This window comes from Stegastes partitus, unplaced genomic scaffold, assembly GCF_000690725.1.
Source record: "Stegastes partitus isolate 25-593 unplaced genomic scaffold, Stegastes_partitus-1.0.2 Scaffold773, whole genome shotgun sequence".
NCBI classification, from domain to species: domain Eukaryota; kingdom Metazoa; phylum Chordata; class Actinopteri; family Pomacentridae; genus Stegastes; species Stegastes partitus.
Genome location: NW_007578504.1, coordinates 81,042 through 101,676, shown reverse-complemented (window position 1 = coordinate 101,676; position 20,635 = coordinate 81,042). Strand labels below are relative to the sequence as shown.

Sequence of the window (20,635 nt, the reverse complement as noted above, 5' to 3'; positions counted from 1 at the left end):
TCCTGTAAATGAGTGATTTATCAGCCTTAATTGCTGGCAGTGGTTCATGTGGTCATGTGACCGCAACATGACAGCATGTGATAAATACACCCTGAAAATTAAACCCTGCGTTGCAAACAGAAACATGCACTGCTTGCATCGCATCTGCAGAAGCGGGAGCGTGTATTCGGATGCTGACGAAAATAGATTTGGTCTAATAAAAGCATCACTTTAAAAACAAAATCTCAGCTCATCTCTTGCTTTAAAATGCCGTAATAAAAGACATTTATCAAAGCGAGGCAAAGGGCAAAAGGGAAAAATGTACAATCAATAATGATAGACCAAGTAAATCTATTGTTGTAAGGTGTTTCATTATGGTGCCCCATAAACACTGAATGCACACACACACACACACGGTCACACACACACACACACACACACACACACACAACCTACAGTAGAATCTATCACTCCAGCCTGCTGCATGTGTTTCCTTCTCACAGCGTTCAGCTGCAAGATGCTGACTGAAGGGTCTGCAGTGCTCAGTTCATGCATCTTATTGTTACATGAAGCCAGTTCTCAACCACTGACCTTTTTATTCACCACACTATACATTGTTAAAATAATGTATGAGGTGTCTCAGGCGCAGCCACTTCGTGTTATATTATATACAACAGTGTGTGTGTGTGTGTGTGTGTGTGTGTGTGTGTGTGTGTGTGCAGCTAACATGGATTTCTGAAAAAAAAAAAAAAAGCAAATACATGTTTGATATTAACAAACTGAATAAAAGCATTTTAAAGTAAACTATTACTAACGTTTGGATTTGTGTAGCGACATGCAGCTGATTAGACACCGATTGAAGAATTATTTTGCATTTTCAGCAGATAAAAGTAGATTCACATTATCAGCAGGGCTGTGCGTGTCCCGTCGTCGTCGACATCCCTTTGCTCTTTGTTTATAGACCAGCAGTAAAACACGTTTATTGCTGTGCCTTTTGCTGCTGTCATGTGGCAAATGCTCTTTCTAAATGAAAAGTCATCCTGGGGTTTTGTGGCTTCAAAAATTGTAAAGCACGAAAAGTAAAACTGAATAAAACCAATTAAAAAAGAATAAAGGACGGCAATAAAAAATGTACAGGCATCAGGAAGAAAATAAAAAAGCAAAATATGGCTGAAGCTGGGAGATTCGACTTTAAACTTGTATTCTAGACCATCATATTCTATTTTACTCTGCAGTAGTCTGTTTATTTAGAAAAAGGAAATTATCCTCCAGTGCAGCTGATGTGGTGAAAAGAGAATATTTTGCTGTTGCTGCACAGCGATTATGGCACCAATGCACACATTTAGCACACAAACAGCAACGTCAAAATAACACAAATAAACCGTTTTCATACAGTTTAAACACACTTTGTCAGTGTTGCAGCTGGAAAACATTTTCCTCCTTGTTTTGTACGCAACAATAATTAACTTTTACTCTCAATATTTAAATTGCAGCTAATGAGCTCCTCAGATCTAATCTCTGTTTTGTTGTCTCTGCTCATATAAACACAGTTTGTCCTGAGCGTCGCACCGCCGTTACCGCATTACTGCCACTCTAATTTCTGCTTTTTGATGAAACACAAAATTCAAGAAGACTGAGAGAGAGGATAAGGGAGGCAGACAGAGTGGAGGTACAGAGGCAGACAGTAGATAGAGAAGCATGGAGCCAATCTTACTGACTGACTGTCTGTCTGCTTGCAACATGGCCAACATTTGACCTTGCAGGAGTTCTACTTGTAGTGGGACAAGATGACGTCCCAGTTTGGACAACAACAGAAGCATCTATTGAGAAACGAACCGCGCTGCTCGACTTTGTGCAGATTGTGCGTGCTGTCTATTTTTTGCAGCTTTGCATATCTATGAATGCCTGTGTATAAACAGGTAACGGGGGGGAGGGAGGGAGGGACAGCAGTGACTCCAGCACCTCTGCACCTTCCCTCCCTCCTCCTTATTTATTTGTCTGTATTAGTTAGCTCCTTCTCAGCACTTAAAATTAATGTCATCCAGCAGAAAATAGAGGCTGAAAGCTAAAATTCAGCACTTTCCCAGCAGCCCGGTTATTTATCAAGCTAACAAGGAGAAGATGCATCCCGTTTCAGCCGGGACCAGGAAATATGTGCCATTAAAGCCCAGAGCTAGTGTTTGAGAGCCAGGGAATAAAAGTGAGGGTGTCAGGGAGAGGGGATGGACGGCATCGCCAGCAATATGGATGCAGAGAGACCAGCAGACACATTTATATAAAGGACAATAGATAGACTCAGGTAGAAGCATGAGAAGCAAGAAGAAGCACACACACACACACACACACACACTCAGCGCAGCCACAATACATATCCTGCCAGGGCTCCATGTGTGTATATGAAGTGCTGATTCGCTGATGGCTATAAAAGACGATCCTTTAGGGGATACAGAAGACATAGTTTGGAGCTTTGAATAAATCATGTGTTGCCAGAGTGAGCTTAGCGCTAATTTTCTCTTTAGGAGACGGGTGTTGAAGCGCGTCCCGAGGACTGTTGGTATTGTGCCGTGTTAACATCTCTATAGCATCAGGAGCTAACGCCTCAGTGTTGGAATTCAATTAGACACTGGGTGCAATGCTAAGCAGCTAGCGCTGGGCAGTCACCGCGGGGAGGAGGAGAAGAGGATGGTGAGGCGAGGGGAGTGAGGAGAAGGAGGCTGCGGGCGAGAGGAAGGCCCTGGGCTGCTGGCTGCCGTGATTCAGGGGAATACATTATATCACACTAACCTCCGGCTCAACACAAGTTCCTCCCTCAATCACGCTGTGAACACACAGTCGCAACCTGAGGACAGCAGTGGCTCTGAGGCTCGCACAAACACACACATAACAGCTTTACAACTAATTATGTTGGAATAAAACAACACAATTCGGGCTTAAACAGCCGAAACAACGGGGAGAAGATTTTTATATTAACATAAGTTGAAAAGAAAAGCGGGCTGATGTTTGGAGGTTCGGCTCGAGGGCGAAGCTTCCTCCTCGAGCGTCATCTACTTTGTGGCTTAGAAGTGAAAACACATTTTAAAAAAACAATCTAGTTGCTCTGTGTTCAGATTGTGTATCTTTACAACCGGCAGAGGAAAATCTTTCTTCCCCCTTTTTGTTATTTCTTAACACCCAATTCTTGCTTCCCCTCTTTTCCCAACCAGGCCCCTAATAAGGAGCATACATCCTGTTCATATCCTGCCTGTCATTTGGATTTTCTGGATGGAGGGATGACGTCTGTGTCACTACCGAAACTGTAGCAGTGTAATGAGTCTCACAATGGGCAGCCAGTAGTTATATATATCCCAGGCAGTGAAGGATAGTGAAGTGTGTCAAACTGTGGATGGAGCAAATCCTGCTCGCTGCCGAATACAAAAGGCCCCGACGCAAGTTCAGTGTTTTCTAAAAAATGACAATCCCATGTTTGGATTGAGTGTGGGCGATATCACCGATTACAGATTACCAACCACAATGTGAAGATATTCCAGTTTGATTTTAATTAAACAAAGTGTATGTAGCTATCAGGATATGCTATCTACCTATATTTTAAAATCCACATCGACCGGCAAAAGCTCTTTAGTTGTTTACGGCCCATATGTCCGTGCATGCATTTAAATACACGCTCCCTCTCTCTCACCGCCGACACACACCTTGACGTGTTTGCGTATGTGTCCTTCCTCCTCTGCCGTGTCTACAAAAACCTGACCTGCCTGCTGTCAGCCACAGAGGCACCTTGCCTCCCTGCGCCCCCTCCCCCCCGAGTGGCCGACTCACCCCGTCACCACGAGGGGAAGACGAGTCGGAGGGAGGGGGGAGGAAGAGGAGAAGGCATGACGGGGGGATAACAGGGGAGAGGGGGGAAGAAGAAGAAAAAGAAGGTTGCAGTGGTGGGAGGTACGAGGATGGAGACGGCGGAGGCGTGGTGGGTGGGGGCTCTGAAGCTTCCTCTAATGTGCCCTCTCCACTCCCCCTGCCTGTGACCTCAGAGCTCCTGACAGCCAGAAAGTGCTGAAGCATGCAGGTGTCCTAACGCTGCAGCCACACACATGCCAACGCAAACACGTGCTGCACTCACACACACACACACACACACACACACACACACACAGATGCAGGAGTCCTACCTTCGCAGCCTGCACTCTGTCAATTTTTAACTCCTTCACCACCTCCTCACTGGGTCACATATGAAAGTGTTCACATAATCTATCTACCATTATGTCAAGAGGCAAAAAAAACAAACAAACAAAAAAAAAACACAAGGCACGGTGATGGAGTGCATGTCAGAAGCAAAACAAGCTTAGCGGGTGCTGAGCACATGAGGAAAGTGGAGTATACTGTCTGCTGCACAGTAAAATTAGCTGATGCTGATGCTGTAGTTTCCTCTGTCCAGCCTCTTGACTGTACAGGGTAGAACCTGAGGTGTCCAGAGAGTGTCCTGTCCTGCCTCTGTGTGTGTGTGTGTGTGTGTGTGTGTAGGTGGGGGGGGGGTTAGCGTTAGAGAGTTGTATTACAGTGGTGATGAGTCGCCTGGCTGCGAGGCTGATACCTCAGCAGCACCCAGCATTGACCAGGCCTTTAAATAAAGCCTTCGATCCTCCAGCAGCAGAGAAGGTCACCGCCTGCCTCTGGTTACCCTGCCTGTCTGTCTGCATCCACGGCCAGGAGCCCTCCTGCCATCCATTCCTTCCTTCCCTTGCCTCCTCACCTCCTCCCCCTCCTTCTGTCCTCTCACCCTGCAGGTCTGCATCCTCACCTCCCCTCCTCACCTCCCCTCCTCCTCCTCCTGTCCTCTCACCCTGCAGGTCTGCACTGAAATCCAGGTGCCTTCATCTCCTCAGTCCCCCCAACGACTCCTGCGCTAACTTTGCCTCGACTCCTTCCGTCCGTTCTCCCTCCTCTTGCTGGTCTTTATCGCCTTGTCCCTCTGATTTCCTTACTGTCCTCACATTCCCCTCGCTCACTCCATCAATCCCCACCATCCATCCATCTGCAGCGTGTCAGCCAGAAATAAAAATAAAATAAAAAATAACGTGCAGTGTTTGTCTCCGTAGAGAGAGCAGAGAGGACGGAGGAAGTCGGGGGGTCAGGACAGAGGTGAAAGGTTTTTGGTCTCATCCCATGAGCACTGCGCATGTCACCCCCCTGTCATTCAGGCAGCACTGTCAGAGCCCCAAAACAAGAGGGATGCAAAACACGGCTCGCAGGAAATGTTAAAAGGTAGAGAGGGGAAGGAGTTTGGCTGTCATAGAGCTAAATGTGAAGCGAGAGGAGAAAAAAAAAAAACACAGGACTGAAAATAATATTGATAATAATCTCTGGTGTCGACTGTCCCAAACGGGTGCTTCCTCATTACATTAAATCAATATAAACAAGACGTTTGTGATTTTGATTCGTCTCCGAAGAAAGATAAAGTAATCTTAGTTAACGTCTGATGCATTTAACAAATGCTTGTTATTTTAGTTTGACCCAGTGAACAGCGGTTATATTCAGCTGCATTAGGAACAGAAAGCAAGCAGCAAAAATGTGAATTTTACAGCTGCTATCAACATTTACTTCACTGACAATCATGAAGTTAAACAGAAACAAATTGCACAGCATTTACTGTCATCTGTGGGTTTTATATTGTAGAAGCTTTTGTTTCTAAATATATATCTTTTTTAATGAATTAACCTGAATCATAATAAAGCAGATTGTGTCCTTCTGTGTGTAAATGCACAGGATTGAAAATACAAATAAAAACAAATCACATAAAGCTCTACATTTCTTCTCACAACATCACTGTCATGGTTTCTGCACTATTCACAGCTGCGTGTGTTTTGATGAACCAGCAGCAGACGTGAAATATAGATCGTCACACGTCTGCAACATTAAACTTTTGAATTTGCATTTACTTTAATTCCATCTTACCTTCAAATAACATGACAGTAAAAATGCATTAAGTTCATTTGTGTAGGAGGAGTGTCGAAGTTACCTCAGACTTCAGGGTGGCGGGACCGACAGGTCACAGCTCTCTATCACAGATGGAGGAATTTTCTTGACGTCCTGCAAAGAACAAAACAAGAATAAGTTTAACAAACACAACATGAGCAGTAAAACCAGCTGTAAACAGAACACACTTCATCAGTAACTAATGGTTACTTGGTTCTAAAACTGGCCAGAAATTTAGAGAAAAGTGTCACCAGAGTAAAGACAAAGATGTGATTATTTTTTTGTGTTCAGGATCATTTTAGGCCTTTTAGCCTTTTAGAAAACCAATAATACTGAGTAATAAATGTGTGACGCTCATTTTGTTTCCTTAGTTCAACTCATAAAATGCTATCAGGTAATTTAGAGGTGCAATTTTATTTCAATTTCGACCATTCAAACAACTTTGAATAATTTTATACAAAGTAAGCAACAGATTAAAAAAAAGACAAACAGAAAAACAAAAATCTATCAAATGCTCAGATATTTCAATCACTCAGATATCAGGAAATAGATTTGAATGGAAGGTTTTGATTTGTTTTTTTGAATTTGGCTGATATTTAGAACACACACACACACTTAGATAATACATATCAAACACACACACACACACAACAATTTACTCAAATCAAATACTAATTTGAAATAATGTTCATATTATTACAATACATTTTCTTAATGTTTATTAATCAACCATCATTTCATAATTATTCCATTTATCATTTAAAAAAAAAAACCCTGTCATAGCTTAAATGCACTGCTTTAAATTATCTAATTAGAATTCTGTATTATAAGTTGTAAATCCAGCATCAGGTCAGTCAGTTTGTGACCACTGCAGAGAGCAGGGTGTCTGCACATGTGTGTGTGAACACATGCACACATATGGTCATCATATGAACACATGTCAGGGACGACTCCGGATAAAGAAGCCCTGCTTTAAAAGCCGAGCAATGAATCATCCTAAAAAAAAACTTTTCGCTGGGCTTTAAGGGCGAGAAACGAGGCAAAGGAGCGACAAAGTATATTAATGCCCCCCAATCCATCTTTAAGCAACAATGAGAACCATTCATTTCCCTGTAATCCGATTCACGCTGGCGCCAAATGGACTCTGACCCATTCAGCTACATAGGAGCTCCCAGCCACAGACCTACAGCCACAGAGAGGGCTGCAGTCACCTGAAAACGTCAACACGGAGAGACTCCCGCATGAGGATTTACAGCCTCAGGAACCAACACATGGACGCAAACAGAGGGCTCGATAAAGACGCAAGACATGTAGACACGTATGCATGCCGTCTAAGATATGGACATCTAACTTTGTGTGCACTTCCACCAACTCAAACATGCATGCAGGGCTTCGTACAGGGGAAGCGAGGTCCACGTGCAGAAGGCCGCTAAACGGCAGCAGTGTGTGGGGTCAAGGCCTTTCCCAGGTACAAATGAAAGGGAGAGGAGAGACTTTGGAAGAGCTGAACAACACTGTCGGTCACCTTGCCTGGCAAAGAGATCAATGTCTGTTTGACTGGCTGAGAGACGGAGGGAGAGAGAGAGAGAGAGAGAGAGAGAGAGAGAGAGAGAGAGAGAGAGAGAGAGAGGCTGACTGCAGCAGAAGGGTAAATCACCTCTCGCTTCATTGAGATGCAGGTAAAACACACAGGGGTCGGGCTCGGCTCCAGCTCTACCCTGCATAACACAAACTCATGCACGGTCAGACTTTAACACGCACACACAGGCGGACACGCACACACCCACAGTCGCATAATGCACTCAGTTGTCAAACACCTCCCCCCCACCACCACCACCACCACCACCACCCACCAACCAACACCACCACCACCAGATTCGCTGCGGTCCAAAACACTCCACTGACTCTGTGCCCTGAAACTCAACTCACTGTTGAAAACACCGCTGGAAAAAAATGCAAAAAAATAAAATAAAAAATCGACACAGCCTCAGCTATGTTTATCAGTGAGTCAGAATATTGTGATCCCATATAATTAAATCATAATTAGCTTTCATCTATTGCCCTTTAGTTATGCATTCTGAAGACAGCTCCTCAGACAAGCAAATGCAAATCTGGTGTAATGTGCACATTCTTTTTTTTTTTCACAGCTGAGCATTTACAGCAATTCAACACAAGACTATAGATTTGGATTCAGACAATCACATTTTCATCACTCTGCTGAGGGGAAAAAAAATCACCATGTAAAAGCCAATAAGACACAAACAGAAGCAGCAGCAGCTTAAAAAAACCTCCCTTCTTACAGCTGCTGCATTCTTACCACATGCGCAGCCGCGACAGGACGGGACAAGTTAAATTATTAGGGTTTCAAATAAATGACATAACTCAGGACACTGCAAGAGAGGGCGGGAGGGAGGTAGGTAGGGAGGGCTCTGGCACTGCAGGTCTGGATGATGGACGGACCACAGAGGAACAGAAATGCAGCTGATTTAAATCACTTTAAATGTAAATGTTTATCGCGTGGAGTGATGCAGATGCGGGTTGAGTGGAAGAGATTGAAATTGTTTCCTCTTTTGAATGCGAATATGTTTTTAACCCTTTGGGGCGGTTCGTCTTGGGGAAGTGGAACGTCCGCAGGGAAAAATAGAAAATGAACAAAAAAAATAAATAAAACTGGTGTGTTTAAAAAAAAAAGGGGGAGGAATGTGGATCGTTTTGTTATGAAAAATGTTTCAGGGATTTTTTTTCTTTTTTTAATCCAACAATACTCAGCTGATAAAACATCTATTTGGTGGATGCAGGTGGTGCCTTGAGGAATTAATTGTTCACTTACTGATTATGAAACTTTTAATTATGATAAGTTAAATTGTGGTAGAGCTACTGCAACACTCCAAACTTTGATTTAGCTGCTCTTAAACGAGTTGCTGTACTCAAAACAGAGCCTGAATTTTCCTTGTGCATCACATTAGTTCTATTTAACAGTGGCCCCGATAAAGTGACTCACTCCTACAGATTTAATACACTCAGTCAAAGCACACATATACACACCCTTCCACCACAAGGTCATGTAGAAGACAATGCCGGCCTGGTTATTGAGCACTCACACAAATAAGACACTGAACAGTTGCGCGCATCCTTTTTGTCCTATTAATTCCAAGACATTAAAGCAAAGTACATGATGATGATTCAAATGTCAATACTGATAAATTTCAAAGTGATTTCCCATAGTTGACCCGAAAGAGAGAGTCCAATATTGTGACAGCAGACAACTACATTATCTTTAATAACCTAATCATTGGACAGACTGCAAATGATCACGGTGCAGAAGTCAATATGCCGGGGCCAGAGAATAGAATTACAGTTCATATGGTGATAAGATTAATAATGTGGCGTGTCTGTGCGCTACATGTGCGCACTCTGTCACGCTGCGAGCGAGCGAGCGAGGGGGCAGGAGACGAAGAAGCGGTGACTCTTTGGCAGAATGCTGAGAAGTGAGGAGGAAGCCCTGAAATGTTGCTTCCTGTGCCTTCTGTCCTCCTTCAACACAGGAAGTGAATCAGTGCTACTGAATCCTCCTGCCCCTCGGTGTGTCTGCTAGTCAAAACACACACCCCCCCACACACACACACACACACACACACACACAGGAGCATCCCACACAGTTTTTCCACAGCCCTACGCTGATCAGCAACTTTCCACTGTATCCTTCTTGCATATTAAATAACAGAGCACGAAAACCTCCCAACCTTTAAGCAGACCCACTGTTTGTCACCAAACTGTTGATGTGCAAATTAAGCTCCGGGTACGACTCTCCTTAAAAAAAACACACACACACAACTAATCCTATCGGCCTCACAGAAGAAAGAGGTGACATGAAAGAAGTATAGTATCTCCAGTTCTGGGTTATAACACAAATGTAATTAAATAGCACACTATATTGACCTAATCAGATAGGAGGGCCATAAATTAGTGGACACATGCTCACTAAAAGGCCCTCTCCTCTCAGCTAGGATGCATCTCTGATCGTTTATCATCTGAAAGGAGCAGGAAGGCAGCCAGCATCTCTCTCTCTCTCCTCTATTCCATGCATTGCTCTCTCTCTCCCTCTTGCTCCATCTCTCACTCACTTTAAATCACAGAGAGAATCATTCCTTCAGGCATGAGAGGATCATGCTCTCCCATCTTGTCCCTCACTCTGGGCTTTCATGGGGAGCCACATGAGCCAGGTGTGTATTGTATATGTGTGTGTGTGTCACAGGTGAGACACTCTGCACACACTCCGTATTACTGTGGTGCATTTTAAACTTTCCATTTCCTCAGTGTGCAGCACTTGCAAGCACTCGTGCTGCCAAAAGGACAATATCACCCCCTTTTACATGCACACACGCGACCACAAAGACTCCCAGCAGCATGCGTTGTGGTGGCAGTGACCTTGCAATGGCAGCTCAACCACACAGAGCCTGTGCAGCTTTAACGCCAACCACCACTGCTCGTTCAGGACGCACGGAGTTCACGAGGAGGATTCAGTGGTTAGAGGCTACTGCACGGTCCTATGTGTGTTCTGTGCCTTTCATTCAGTCTTTCAAGCATTTTCAGTCAAATAAAGCATCTTAACACTAAAGCGAAAGTGCCGGATCGCCTCTGTGAGTGTAACAACGATACCGAAAATTTGGTTTGACTGAAAACATTTTGCGTAAATTAGTGAAACTGGAAGCAATAGTAGATCATATAGTCACACTGTTATTTCAAGTGTTTAACTTCACCAAAATATATATTTTCCTTTGCTTTCGGAGTCGCTGTGGAAAGGCAACCAGCCCCTATTTAGAATAACTGATGTGTGTTTATTTGTGCGTTTGCCACAGAGAGAACAGAGTCGTGTTTTTAGAGCTTTTTTTCAGAGCTCGATTTTAAAAGAAGGCTCCCACAGACAATATTCAACAAGTGGACGTGTGCTGAGCGAAAAAAGTGCAAGTTTACTCTAAACTCAATCATTAACTCAGCCTTTTCCAGGAGACCTGCAGCGCAAATATCAGGCCACGGGGCAAAAAAAGAATAATTATAGAAGAAATACTGAACATTGTGGTGTGATTTGTTTGATTTTTTCTGTACGATCTCTCAGCGAAATTGAAGTTTTTCCTCCTTTTAATTACGCAACAGGTGAAGGCCGTCGTTTTTATTTCTGGGGAGGAGAAATTCATCAAAAAGAAAATTGGGATTATTAAATGATTAGAAGTGTATTTACCTGAATTAAAATATGAGTAGAAAAGGATATGAATGAAAATACATGAAGCAAAAAAAATGACTTGATTGCATGAAATATCAAAGCTGGACTTGATCTTGGAGATGTTATAATTACGCGCCTTGTGCACCAACATCTGCATCGCGCTTCGACGCAAACTGCACGTTTGGGAACAGATGTTTTTTTTTCTTATTACAATGACATTTGCAATCGGCACGTTCTTCTTCTATTTACACTCATTTCCAATCAAGAGGGAAGGGGGTAAAAAAAAAAAAAAAAGAGTGTGTGGAGTCGCCTCAGTGACAAACAACATGCAAAACTGAACAGAACAAAAACAAACATTATCAGGAGAATATATTTGTTTCCATTCATGGAGGTTTATTGATGAATGGTGTGTTTATTAAATTCCATATTTAAAAAAAAAACAAAAACGAGTGAACAGGACGTCTGCCAGTTTACTGTCCAGTTCAGACAACACATTTTAACTGAATAGAAATCCAGGGCATCACAAAAAGACGAGTGGCTGCATGGTGATTATTTTTTTTTGCGTAATTATTCTACAACACCAGGAGAACATTAAACTTCTATTTCCAAAACAGTTCACAGTTTATTTTACCGAATGAGACCCACAGGGTTCTGGGTAAACTTAATTAAGTTCCTTAAATGAAAGGAAAACACATTAACAACGAACTTCTGGGAGGACAGATCATTTGTTTGCAACATTTTTTTGCGTGACAAAGCAGCTTCCTTCTCGTTTATTTTAAGGACATGCATCAGAACCTGCTCCTGCTCAAAGTGTTTTATCTTCAGCTCCACTTGTTGATCGCGATAATCTATTAGATCTGTGCATCTGTCAGGGGGGGGAAAATGTTCTTATTTCTAGTAAATATCCCCATGATGCTCACCCTGATGTTGTCTCATAGTACAAATCAATACAAAGTTGCTTTACACAAAGTTATTTTCCCCACATGGCTCCAAAAGAAGCCTATAAAATGCTGAAGGGTTCATGGTCGCGGTGAACTTTTATGAAAGCAAAGTGACGGATGGATGTAACTTTGTTCACTCGTTTTGCACACAAATCCACTTAAAAAAAAAAAAGCTGATGAAACTGAACAATGCAGTCATGGGATAATACAATCATTATACACAAGTTCACAAAAAAAAGGAAAAAGAAATTAAAAAAGTAAAAACACAATCCGTACATGACCAGCATGCTTGGCTTCACACAACTCAAAATAAAGTCTGTTGGACATCAATTCTCCAAACTTGTGCTGAAGCAGAGTTTGGGTGTTTTTCATAAGACAGAAAAGATGAATGATATGAAAAGGAGATAATTTATAGCAAAATAAACTGACTTTGAACAACAAAAAACAAAAGCAAATTCACATCAAATAAAGCTGCTGCGCCTCAGGACTTTTTCGTTCATTTCACAAAACAAATTTTTGCGTAAAGAGGAACAGGATGGATGAGGCGCAGAGAGAGGCTGCAAGAGCGGAGCAATGCAGCAGGATGTTTAGTAAGTTTATGCAGTGTGTCTAAAGACAAACATCACGACGTGGACAGAAATCCTTTAAAATATCTGTGGGAACTAGATTCATATTCAGAGTCCTTTAAACCAGCTATTTATGTATCCTTTAAACGTGATAAAAACATAAATCAAACAAAATGTGCACTCTGAAACAAAATGCTTTTGAAATTACAGAAAAGTGTGAAAATGTTTTTCATCCTGAACTATCGCAGCTTTACGCACGAAACCACTATTTTTAGCTGCGCGCAAACTGAAAGTGTTTTTTTTTTCTGTTTCATTGTGAGGTTCGCTTATTAAAACTTTTCAGCGCCGAGACTCACATGAAAAACTCCGGGGATGAAGGGTTGTTGTCGCTGCTGGATCCTCCGTTTTCTCTGAAGCCGGTGCTGATCAGCTTCTCGTATTTCTCCTTGTAGGCGTCCCTCTCCCTGGCCAGCCGGGAGATCTCCTGCTTGAGGTGGTCCACCTGCTGCATGAGTTGTGTCTTCTCTCCCTCCAGGACGTGCCGCTGCTGGACCCGCTTGTACCGACAGGACTGGGCATAGCCTCTGTTCTTTAGTGTCCTCCTCTTCTGTTTCAGACGGATCACCTCTTCCTTGCTGACCCCCCGGAGCTGCCGGTTCAATTCCCGCACCGACATGGTCACCAGCTGCTCGTCCGAGAACCGCTCTTCCAAGCGCATGTGCTGGTGGTTTCCCCCCGCGCCGCCGCCGGACTGAGACCCGGAGGAGGGGTGGTGTGCCCCTGTGTGGTGGTGGTGGTGATGGTGGTGGTGGTGGTGGGGTGTCCCGTTCTGAGCTGCGGCTGCGGCGATAACCGCGGACACCACGGCGGCCGCTGATCCCATCTCCTCCCCGGCCATGGCGCCTCCTGCGCCGGCTGCGCCGCCGAACTGCTGCCCTCTGGCATAGCCATCGAAGGTCTGGAGCTGGTGACTGCTGCTGATCAGCGCCTCTACGGCGTCCTCCGGGCTAAAGCCCAGAGCTTCGGGGTTCAACTGCTGTTGGTACCCGGTCATCCAGTAGAAATCCTCCAAGTGCGCCTTCTGTTCGCTCCCTGATCCCGGACTGGGCGCCGAGAAGCTTGGAGAGGGGGGAACCGAGCTGCAAGGCGTGCTCATCGGGGTGGAAGATAGGGATCCCCCGGCGACCAGGCGGCTGCACTGGTTGATGCTGCGATCGGGCTCCACCGGCTCCTTTTTCACTTCAAACTTCATCAGATCGAAGTCATTAACATATTCCATGGCCAGGGGACTGGTGGGCAGGTCGGAGTTGCTCATTGCCAGCTCTGATGCCATCCTCTTGCTGTTGACAGTCCTCCAAAGGGGGTGAGGAGCACCTGTCAAAGTGGGCTGCTGAGACACGCACTGAGCCAGCTTGATTTCTTTATTTATTTTCTTCAAAACCGGAGGAAAAAGTGGATTTTCTCGCACTAATTGCGCAGCGCAGGTTTTGGTTTTGTGAGTCGATAAGTTTTTTTTTCTTCAGTCTGTGTTGCACAGACGCATTGGAGCAGCGCTGTTTCCTCCCTCTCTCCCAGCGTGCGGGTGTCTGAGCGCCGCTCTCTCTGTTTCTACCGTTTAACACTTCATGGCTCCTTTTAGGATTAGTGCGCCAATTTGAGGAGGTTCACGTACGTGTCCCGGGCAAATAGTTGCCTTGTGGAGAATGGGAAAAAAAAAACTCCACCCAAGGATTGATAGATTTTTTTTTCTAAGGGATCAGTCAGCCGACGAGTTAAAAAGCATTGCTTAGTTTTATAGGCGTCCTGACGTCAGGACTGAAATATGAAATTGCCTCAGACTCAGCCAATCAGCTGCTCAGTCCGGAGACTTAATTAGCATAATAGTATAGAAACCAAAGTTTTCTCAACTGTCCAAGCCCATCAGCAGATTGACACACGAGACTTAATATTCATCCTTTTTTATCGCTTTACGTGGAAACGAAAGCAAGCGAGCAAAAGAAAACAGATTCCGAGGATTTGATGAAGACATGAGATGGTAAATGCACGATCTTCCTTTTTTTACATTAACTGGTCGTTATAATTTTAACACTATATATATATTTCCCCCCATCATAACCACTTATAATATCATTTAAAATAAAATAAAATGTTAATTATTTCTTGTTTAAGCGCCGTCTGCTGATTCCTGATCCTGATCCCACACAGACATATGAGAACATAGAGAATTACGCACCAGACTGTATCGTTCATTTCATATTCAACTTCTTAATTACAAATCTTAAACTGCTCTCACAACACCACCGTTTTACTCTCGCAGTGAAAACATACAAATGGAAATATAACGTATCTAAATATCTTTAAAAGATCGCCCCTGATTGGAGGATAAATTGTTTATATGCCTGTTATAATTGCAGAAATAAAAGGAGTACCAATAAAGCGGATCGCTCAGTGAAGGAGGTTTGAAACAGAGCATGGCAGGGCTCTGCTTTGACAGGCATTGTTTGGAAACCCAATGTCGCCACCTTTCGGTATAAAAGAATACTTCACGTGGCTCCTACACTGGGATTGTAAACCACCTTTTTTTTCCCCCTCACATGTGCCCAATTCAAAGTGTATTTACAGTAAATGCAACTTAAAATCCCCTTTCTAATAGAATAGTATACAGTCACAGCATCCTCCAGTGTGTCCTCCTGGAGTCTGTAGTCTCAATCCCGTGTAGTGATCACAGCATTAGCGTTTCCTCCTCTAAAGTGTGCGTCTCTCTCTCTTTTGCTGGAACACAGTCCTCAGGAGTGGTGGCACATAAGAACAAACAATAAGGAGAGGCTATACACACAGGACCGGAGAGTAAATAAGAGCACTCTCCCTGGAACATGTCACGCGGGGAAGCTTCAGAAAACTACAAAGCCGCCAGCAGATAATCCAACTCCCTGGTGTCCCAACACAAGTAAATATTCTCCTGGTCCCTGTGACTGTTCATGGGGACTTAACGTTAAACAGGAAGGATAAACATCGTGTTTTATTCATTAGAACACACAACAGAGGCCCCTCTGATGCTTCTGAATAAATATTAGCCAGATGAAATGTCCCATCTGATGCTACACGCTGTTGCAGTGTAAATTCCAGACTGGCAGTAAGATATGACGACTGTACATGAATGCAGCAGCAGTAAATATGGAACGCGGTAATGCTTTTTATGCTTCATTTGTAGGCGTTTTACCCACTGTAATGACTTTATGTTTTCTTCAGTGGCAGGAATATAACAGTAGTGAATAAAAATGACATTTTTTCAAACACAAAATGTTATTTTTCATGCTGCAAAATTGGCAAAATAACTAAAAATCCTCAACGATCGCTCCCTTACAGTGCAAGTTTGGTTTAGTTTGAACTATTTTGTGCATATTGTTACAGCGACAGCTTAAAGTCTGATCAGATCTGTAGTTGATGCAACACTGGACACAAGCTGCTGCGTGAGCTCTTGGTTTGCCAGATCTCTTAAACCAGGATTTATCGGCCTGGAGTCTCAAGGGTTAACAAGCGGAGTCCAGAGCCAATGCATTAACTGTGTTACTGAGGGCTAATAGTCCTGTATGCACCTCATTCTGTCTCCCTTTGGAGTTTCACGTAGGCAGCTCTCTGCCATGAAGTTTACTACTGTCTTTATTATATCGGGTATGATTTTTTTCCCCCCTACACTATACAGGGGGTGCACTTAGGCATATATCATAAAATAAGCTTATAGTGCAGGAGGAGGCCCACTGACACAATGTTAGTACAGAGGAAAGTTAAGAGCTTTTGCACACCAGCGTTATATTATAATGGCACATAATGGAATCCTTACACTTGCATGGGTAACTGCAAGATTAGCTCCAATTAGAGCCGTTTCTCCAGATGAATGTGGATAAAATTTAAGTAGAAGGAAATTCAAAATTTTGCATGTGTCTAGGCGTCTACTTAAAAGAATCCTCAGTAGCTCTAAATATGATTCTCTCTCAACACTTTTTTACAAATGCCAGCGTTGCGGCTTACGTGTGCAGCACGGCTTTGTGAGTCTGTCCCCTTCATCCGGAGCGCCGCTACACACAGTGTGCGTAAATGAGACACCGTCTGACCTTTCAGAGTTTAACCCCAGGAGAACACTGATGCATCTTGGGTAAAGGATAACCAGTGCTCCAGGACTTACCTTTGATTTACTGGTACGGTGACTTTACTAATTGTTACATCTATTAAAAACATCCTCATTACGGTATGACTTATGTGCATGTTGCAATAGGCCTCACTTTTATTTTCAGCATGCTAACCTTTCGTTTGCCTCTGAGGTTCCGTGAAGTTGCACACTCGGAGAGCATGTTTGCATGTTTTCTTCCTCTTTGCTGCAACTGTTTCCTCGCAGGTTTGTGCAGCTGTATGCTCTATTTGTAGAAAAACGTACCGCCTGTGATGTCTCTGAAATAAACAGCGTGCAAAAATATGACATAAACACCAGCATCTGATCCGAACGCTGCATAAAATAGAACCGCAGTGTTTTGGAAAAAGAAAGAAACGAGCTTTAAGGAAAAAAAAAAAAACTCATTAAAGCTCAATTTATGCATTTGCAAGATGTGCATTTTACAGCCCCGCTCACACAATTCAAAATCTTAAGTGTGCCAAAAATAGCCGGAGACATTTCCATATTTAACAGACAGTAACTTAAATAAAATGACAGGAACTAAACTAAAGGATTTCTGTATTACTAAGATTATGCCTTATAATCATCCATTACATTCCCAATGGGAGGTAGGCTTCATTTTCTTCCTCAATCCCTGTTTAATGCCATATATTAAACTCCGGTGGCACTCCAAATGGGGGGACAACCAGACGAGTGGGCTCAGTGGGCTCATCTGAGACACATTTAATTAGAAAGACAGAAAATGAAATGTTTCGTGGGGTCTTAACTAACTGTTGTATCTTTTGTAATAGAATGAGGAGCGGTGAGAAGCTATTACAAGGAAGGAGCACGAGGAGCAGCTCCGCACTTTCCTGTGCCAGTGTTTTATAGGGGGAAATAAAAGAATGCATAATAAGATAATAAGCTTCCACATCACAGAAACAGAGTGCCATATTTGCAAAGTGCTACGTTTGACAGAACAAGCCTGGCCGCTCTTTCTCTCCCGCTATCTCGCCCGTCCTGTTCCCTAGTCCTGCATTAATCAGAGTTTTACAACCCTTTTTGATTCACTTACCTGCTCGGGGAGCAGGTAGCGAGTCTGAGCGTAAACTGTCGGCTTATGTGCGGATCTGACGAGCTGGAGAGAAAAAAAAAAAACGCCTGCTCTGTTGACGGAGGAGAAACGGGGCCCTCAACAAGTGAGTTTGATCATTATTTTACATCACACCTGCGCTAACACTCCCAAAGACAGGAGACCTCGATACGACTGAGAAACGTCCAAGTCAATCATACCCCCATTGGCCTAAAAACAAAAGCATTACACAGAGCAAACCAGCAGCAAAAATACGATTGTAATTCAACTGATTGGATGCACTTGATTAGAAAAGCAGAGTCCTCTCTCTCTGTTTCTCTCTCTCTCTCTCTCTCTGAGGCTCAGTGCCTGCCAGAGGGATGCTTCAACCTGGTAATTGGCCACAATGAGCAGACTTGCATGTGTCAAATTCTCCTCTTCACATCTGGTTATTGTCTCTCACAGCAGGTGGACATCACAGGCTTTGTCTGAGCAGTCTCATCTGCTCTCTGGCTCGGTGCAACACGGGATGCACTGCTATTATGTACATAAAATAAAAAAATAAAAAAACAGCTACAGTGCAAGTTTAAATATCTTCAGCGAGAACAGGTGACGTGATGAAGAGGTCCTTCACATGTCAGTCCGAGTGAGGTGATGATTTTTAACGAAACACAAATACGTGAAATTGGGTGTAACAGATTTTCTGTTAAGAGCGAATTGTGGGTTTCAACCTTCCAGGATTCATGAATGTAATCGTGTTTACACACAAACACACTAAAATTAAATGTGAATTGTACAGAACCTGAGCTCATCTCCTCTCATTAGACACACACTGCTACATTATTGGCCTCATTAACTAACCCCACCGTGCATCACCCAGCATGTGGAGGAGCAGGTAGGAGACACTCGCAAAATAACAAAAAAACAATACAACGTGCACGAGCTATTCGTTTTCCCCACAAAGCTAATGGTTTCTAATAGTTCACTGATGGGAGAGAGACACGATTTTAGCTTCTCGCGGCTAATGACTGTGACTTTCTATTTTTAGGTGTATACGTGAACACGGCGTTTGTGACTCCCAGCGTCCACATGGCGTGATGATTCATGTTGCAGTTGGAGGTTATGAGTTGTTATTGATGTGGCTGGTGTACGTACGGTGCTATACGCTCTCCGCAACCGTACACTGTTATTAATGTCCGCAGTGTCCACTCTGTGCCGTTATTAATGCGACTCATATACATAAAGAGTTTCCCCATTAGTCAGAGTCCGACTGCGCCATCACACAGAAGAGGAGGAGCTCCTCATCCTCCTTCACCTCCTCTTCCTCAGCACACATGCACACTCATAGCGGAACATACAGCAAGAAAACTCTTTGGTTCTAGAGGATCCCCCTCCCCGTGATCCGGTGACACAGAAGTTCTGTCTGTGGTTAAGTTCAATATTATTCTGGTTAACACGACTAAAAGAACATTCTAGTTTAAGAGCAGAATTACATTTAGTCAGCATTAGTGCCAAAATCAATTCAGTGATTAACCAAATTGTCAGCTGATAGAAAATTAATGAAGGTTTTTTTTTTTTAAATAGCAGATTTAGGAATTTATCATGTAAATGTGCCCAGCATTCGCAGCTTCTCAATTTTTAGAATTGTTTTGTTTTATATTAATGAAAATGTTTTTTTTTGTTTGTTTGTCAGACAAAACAAACAAGGTAAAGATGTTACCTTGGTGCTCTGGGAATTTGTAACGGCCATTTTTCTTTTTTTTCCCACCATATGATTCACTAATCAATTAACTGATAAATGTAAAAATAAAAAAACAGCTCAATCGATAATGAAAACAGCTTGAGCTCGAGACCAAAAGAAAGATAAAAAAGTTGTGGTTGAACACCTGTTTAAAATGTCTGTGAAAAAAAAAATGCACCTGAGTTGTTTCTATATTTATTCCTGATGTGGAAACAGATAAGAAAAAAAACATATTAATCTTGCAGGAAATTCTCCTGCCATCACATGCTCAGTGCTAGAACACGTTACAACAAAAACCTAAAAGATGCTGATTAATGTCGCAATTTATGTCAAGTCATCAAAGATAAATATAGATCACAATGTGCACCTGAAACAAATATATAAGCAAGCTCTGAGTAGGATATTAAGCTACAAAATGAAAGAAAAGAAACCCAAACTAAACAAACAAAAGTGAAGTACCACATTACAGATACAGCAGTCCATGTGACCCAACTCTTCCCACACAAGCTTTCTCTCCTCCGGAGATTCAGCCAAAAAAAAAAGAAAAAAAGATGAGAATGTAAACACCACTGTGCGATTTAAAATTATTGCAGACGAATGTAAATATTAATTTTAACCTCCCTGTGATAATCCCCTCATCTGTTCCTTAGAAATTGAAGAATCATTTGCCTAGCAAGCGGAGGAGTGTGTGAGGGAGCGGGCGAACTAAAGTCACATCTCTCTGCGTTATTCTGCACTCCGTCACAGAGGAAGATGCAGAGACAATACAGCCCACAGAACGCCACGGCCTCATGCAACAATCCTTTATATCTCCGCTAGATTAATGCCAGGAGACAAATGCACTTCCACTGGGATGTTCGCTTCTCTGAGGGGAGAGAGCTGGGGGAAGGAGAACGGAGGGGGGGAAAAAAAGAGGTTGATCTTTACCGGACTGAGGGATGAGAGAAGCGGGATGATGAACAAGCTTCACGTAATGGGTTGACTTTTGATGATGGCAATAT

General features: G+C 43.1%; 1 protein-coding gene across 1 annotated transcript; it reads right to left on the bottom strand.

Annotated features, from left to right (window-relative positions):
- Positions 1–6,032: 6,032 nt before the first annotated feature.
- LOC103364730 (transcription factor Maf) lies at positions 6,033–14,007 on the bottom strand. The gene is made up of 2 exons (XM_008291955.1): positions 13,031–14,007; positions 6,033–6,060 (listed from the first exon to the last, which is right to left on the bottom strand). The coding sequence occupies exons 1-2, from the start codon at positions 14,005–14,007 to the stop codon at positions 6,033–6,035; spliced, it is 1,005 nt and encodes a 334-aa protein (XP_008290177.1).
- Between the last annotated feature and the right edge of the window lie 6,628 nt (positions 14,008–20,635).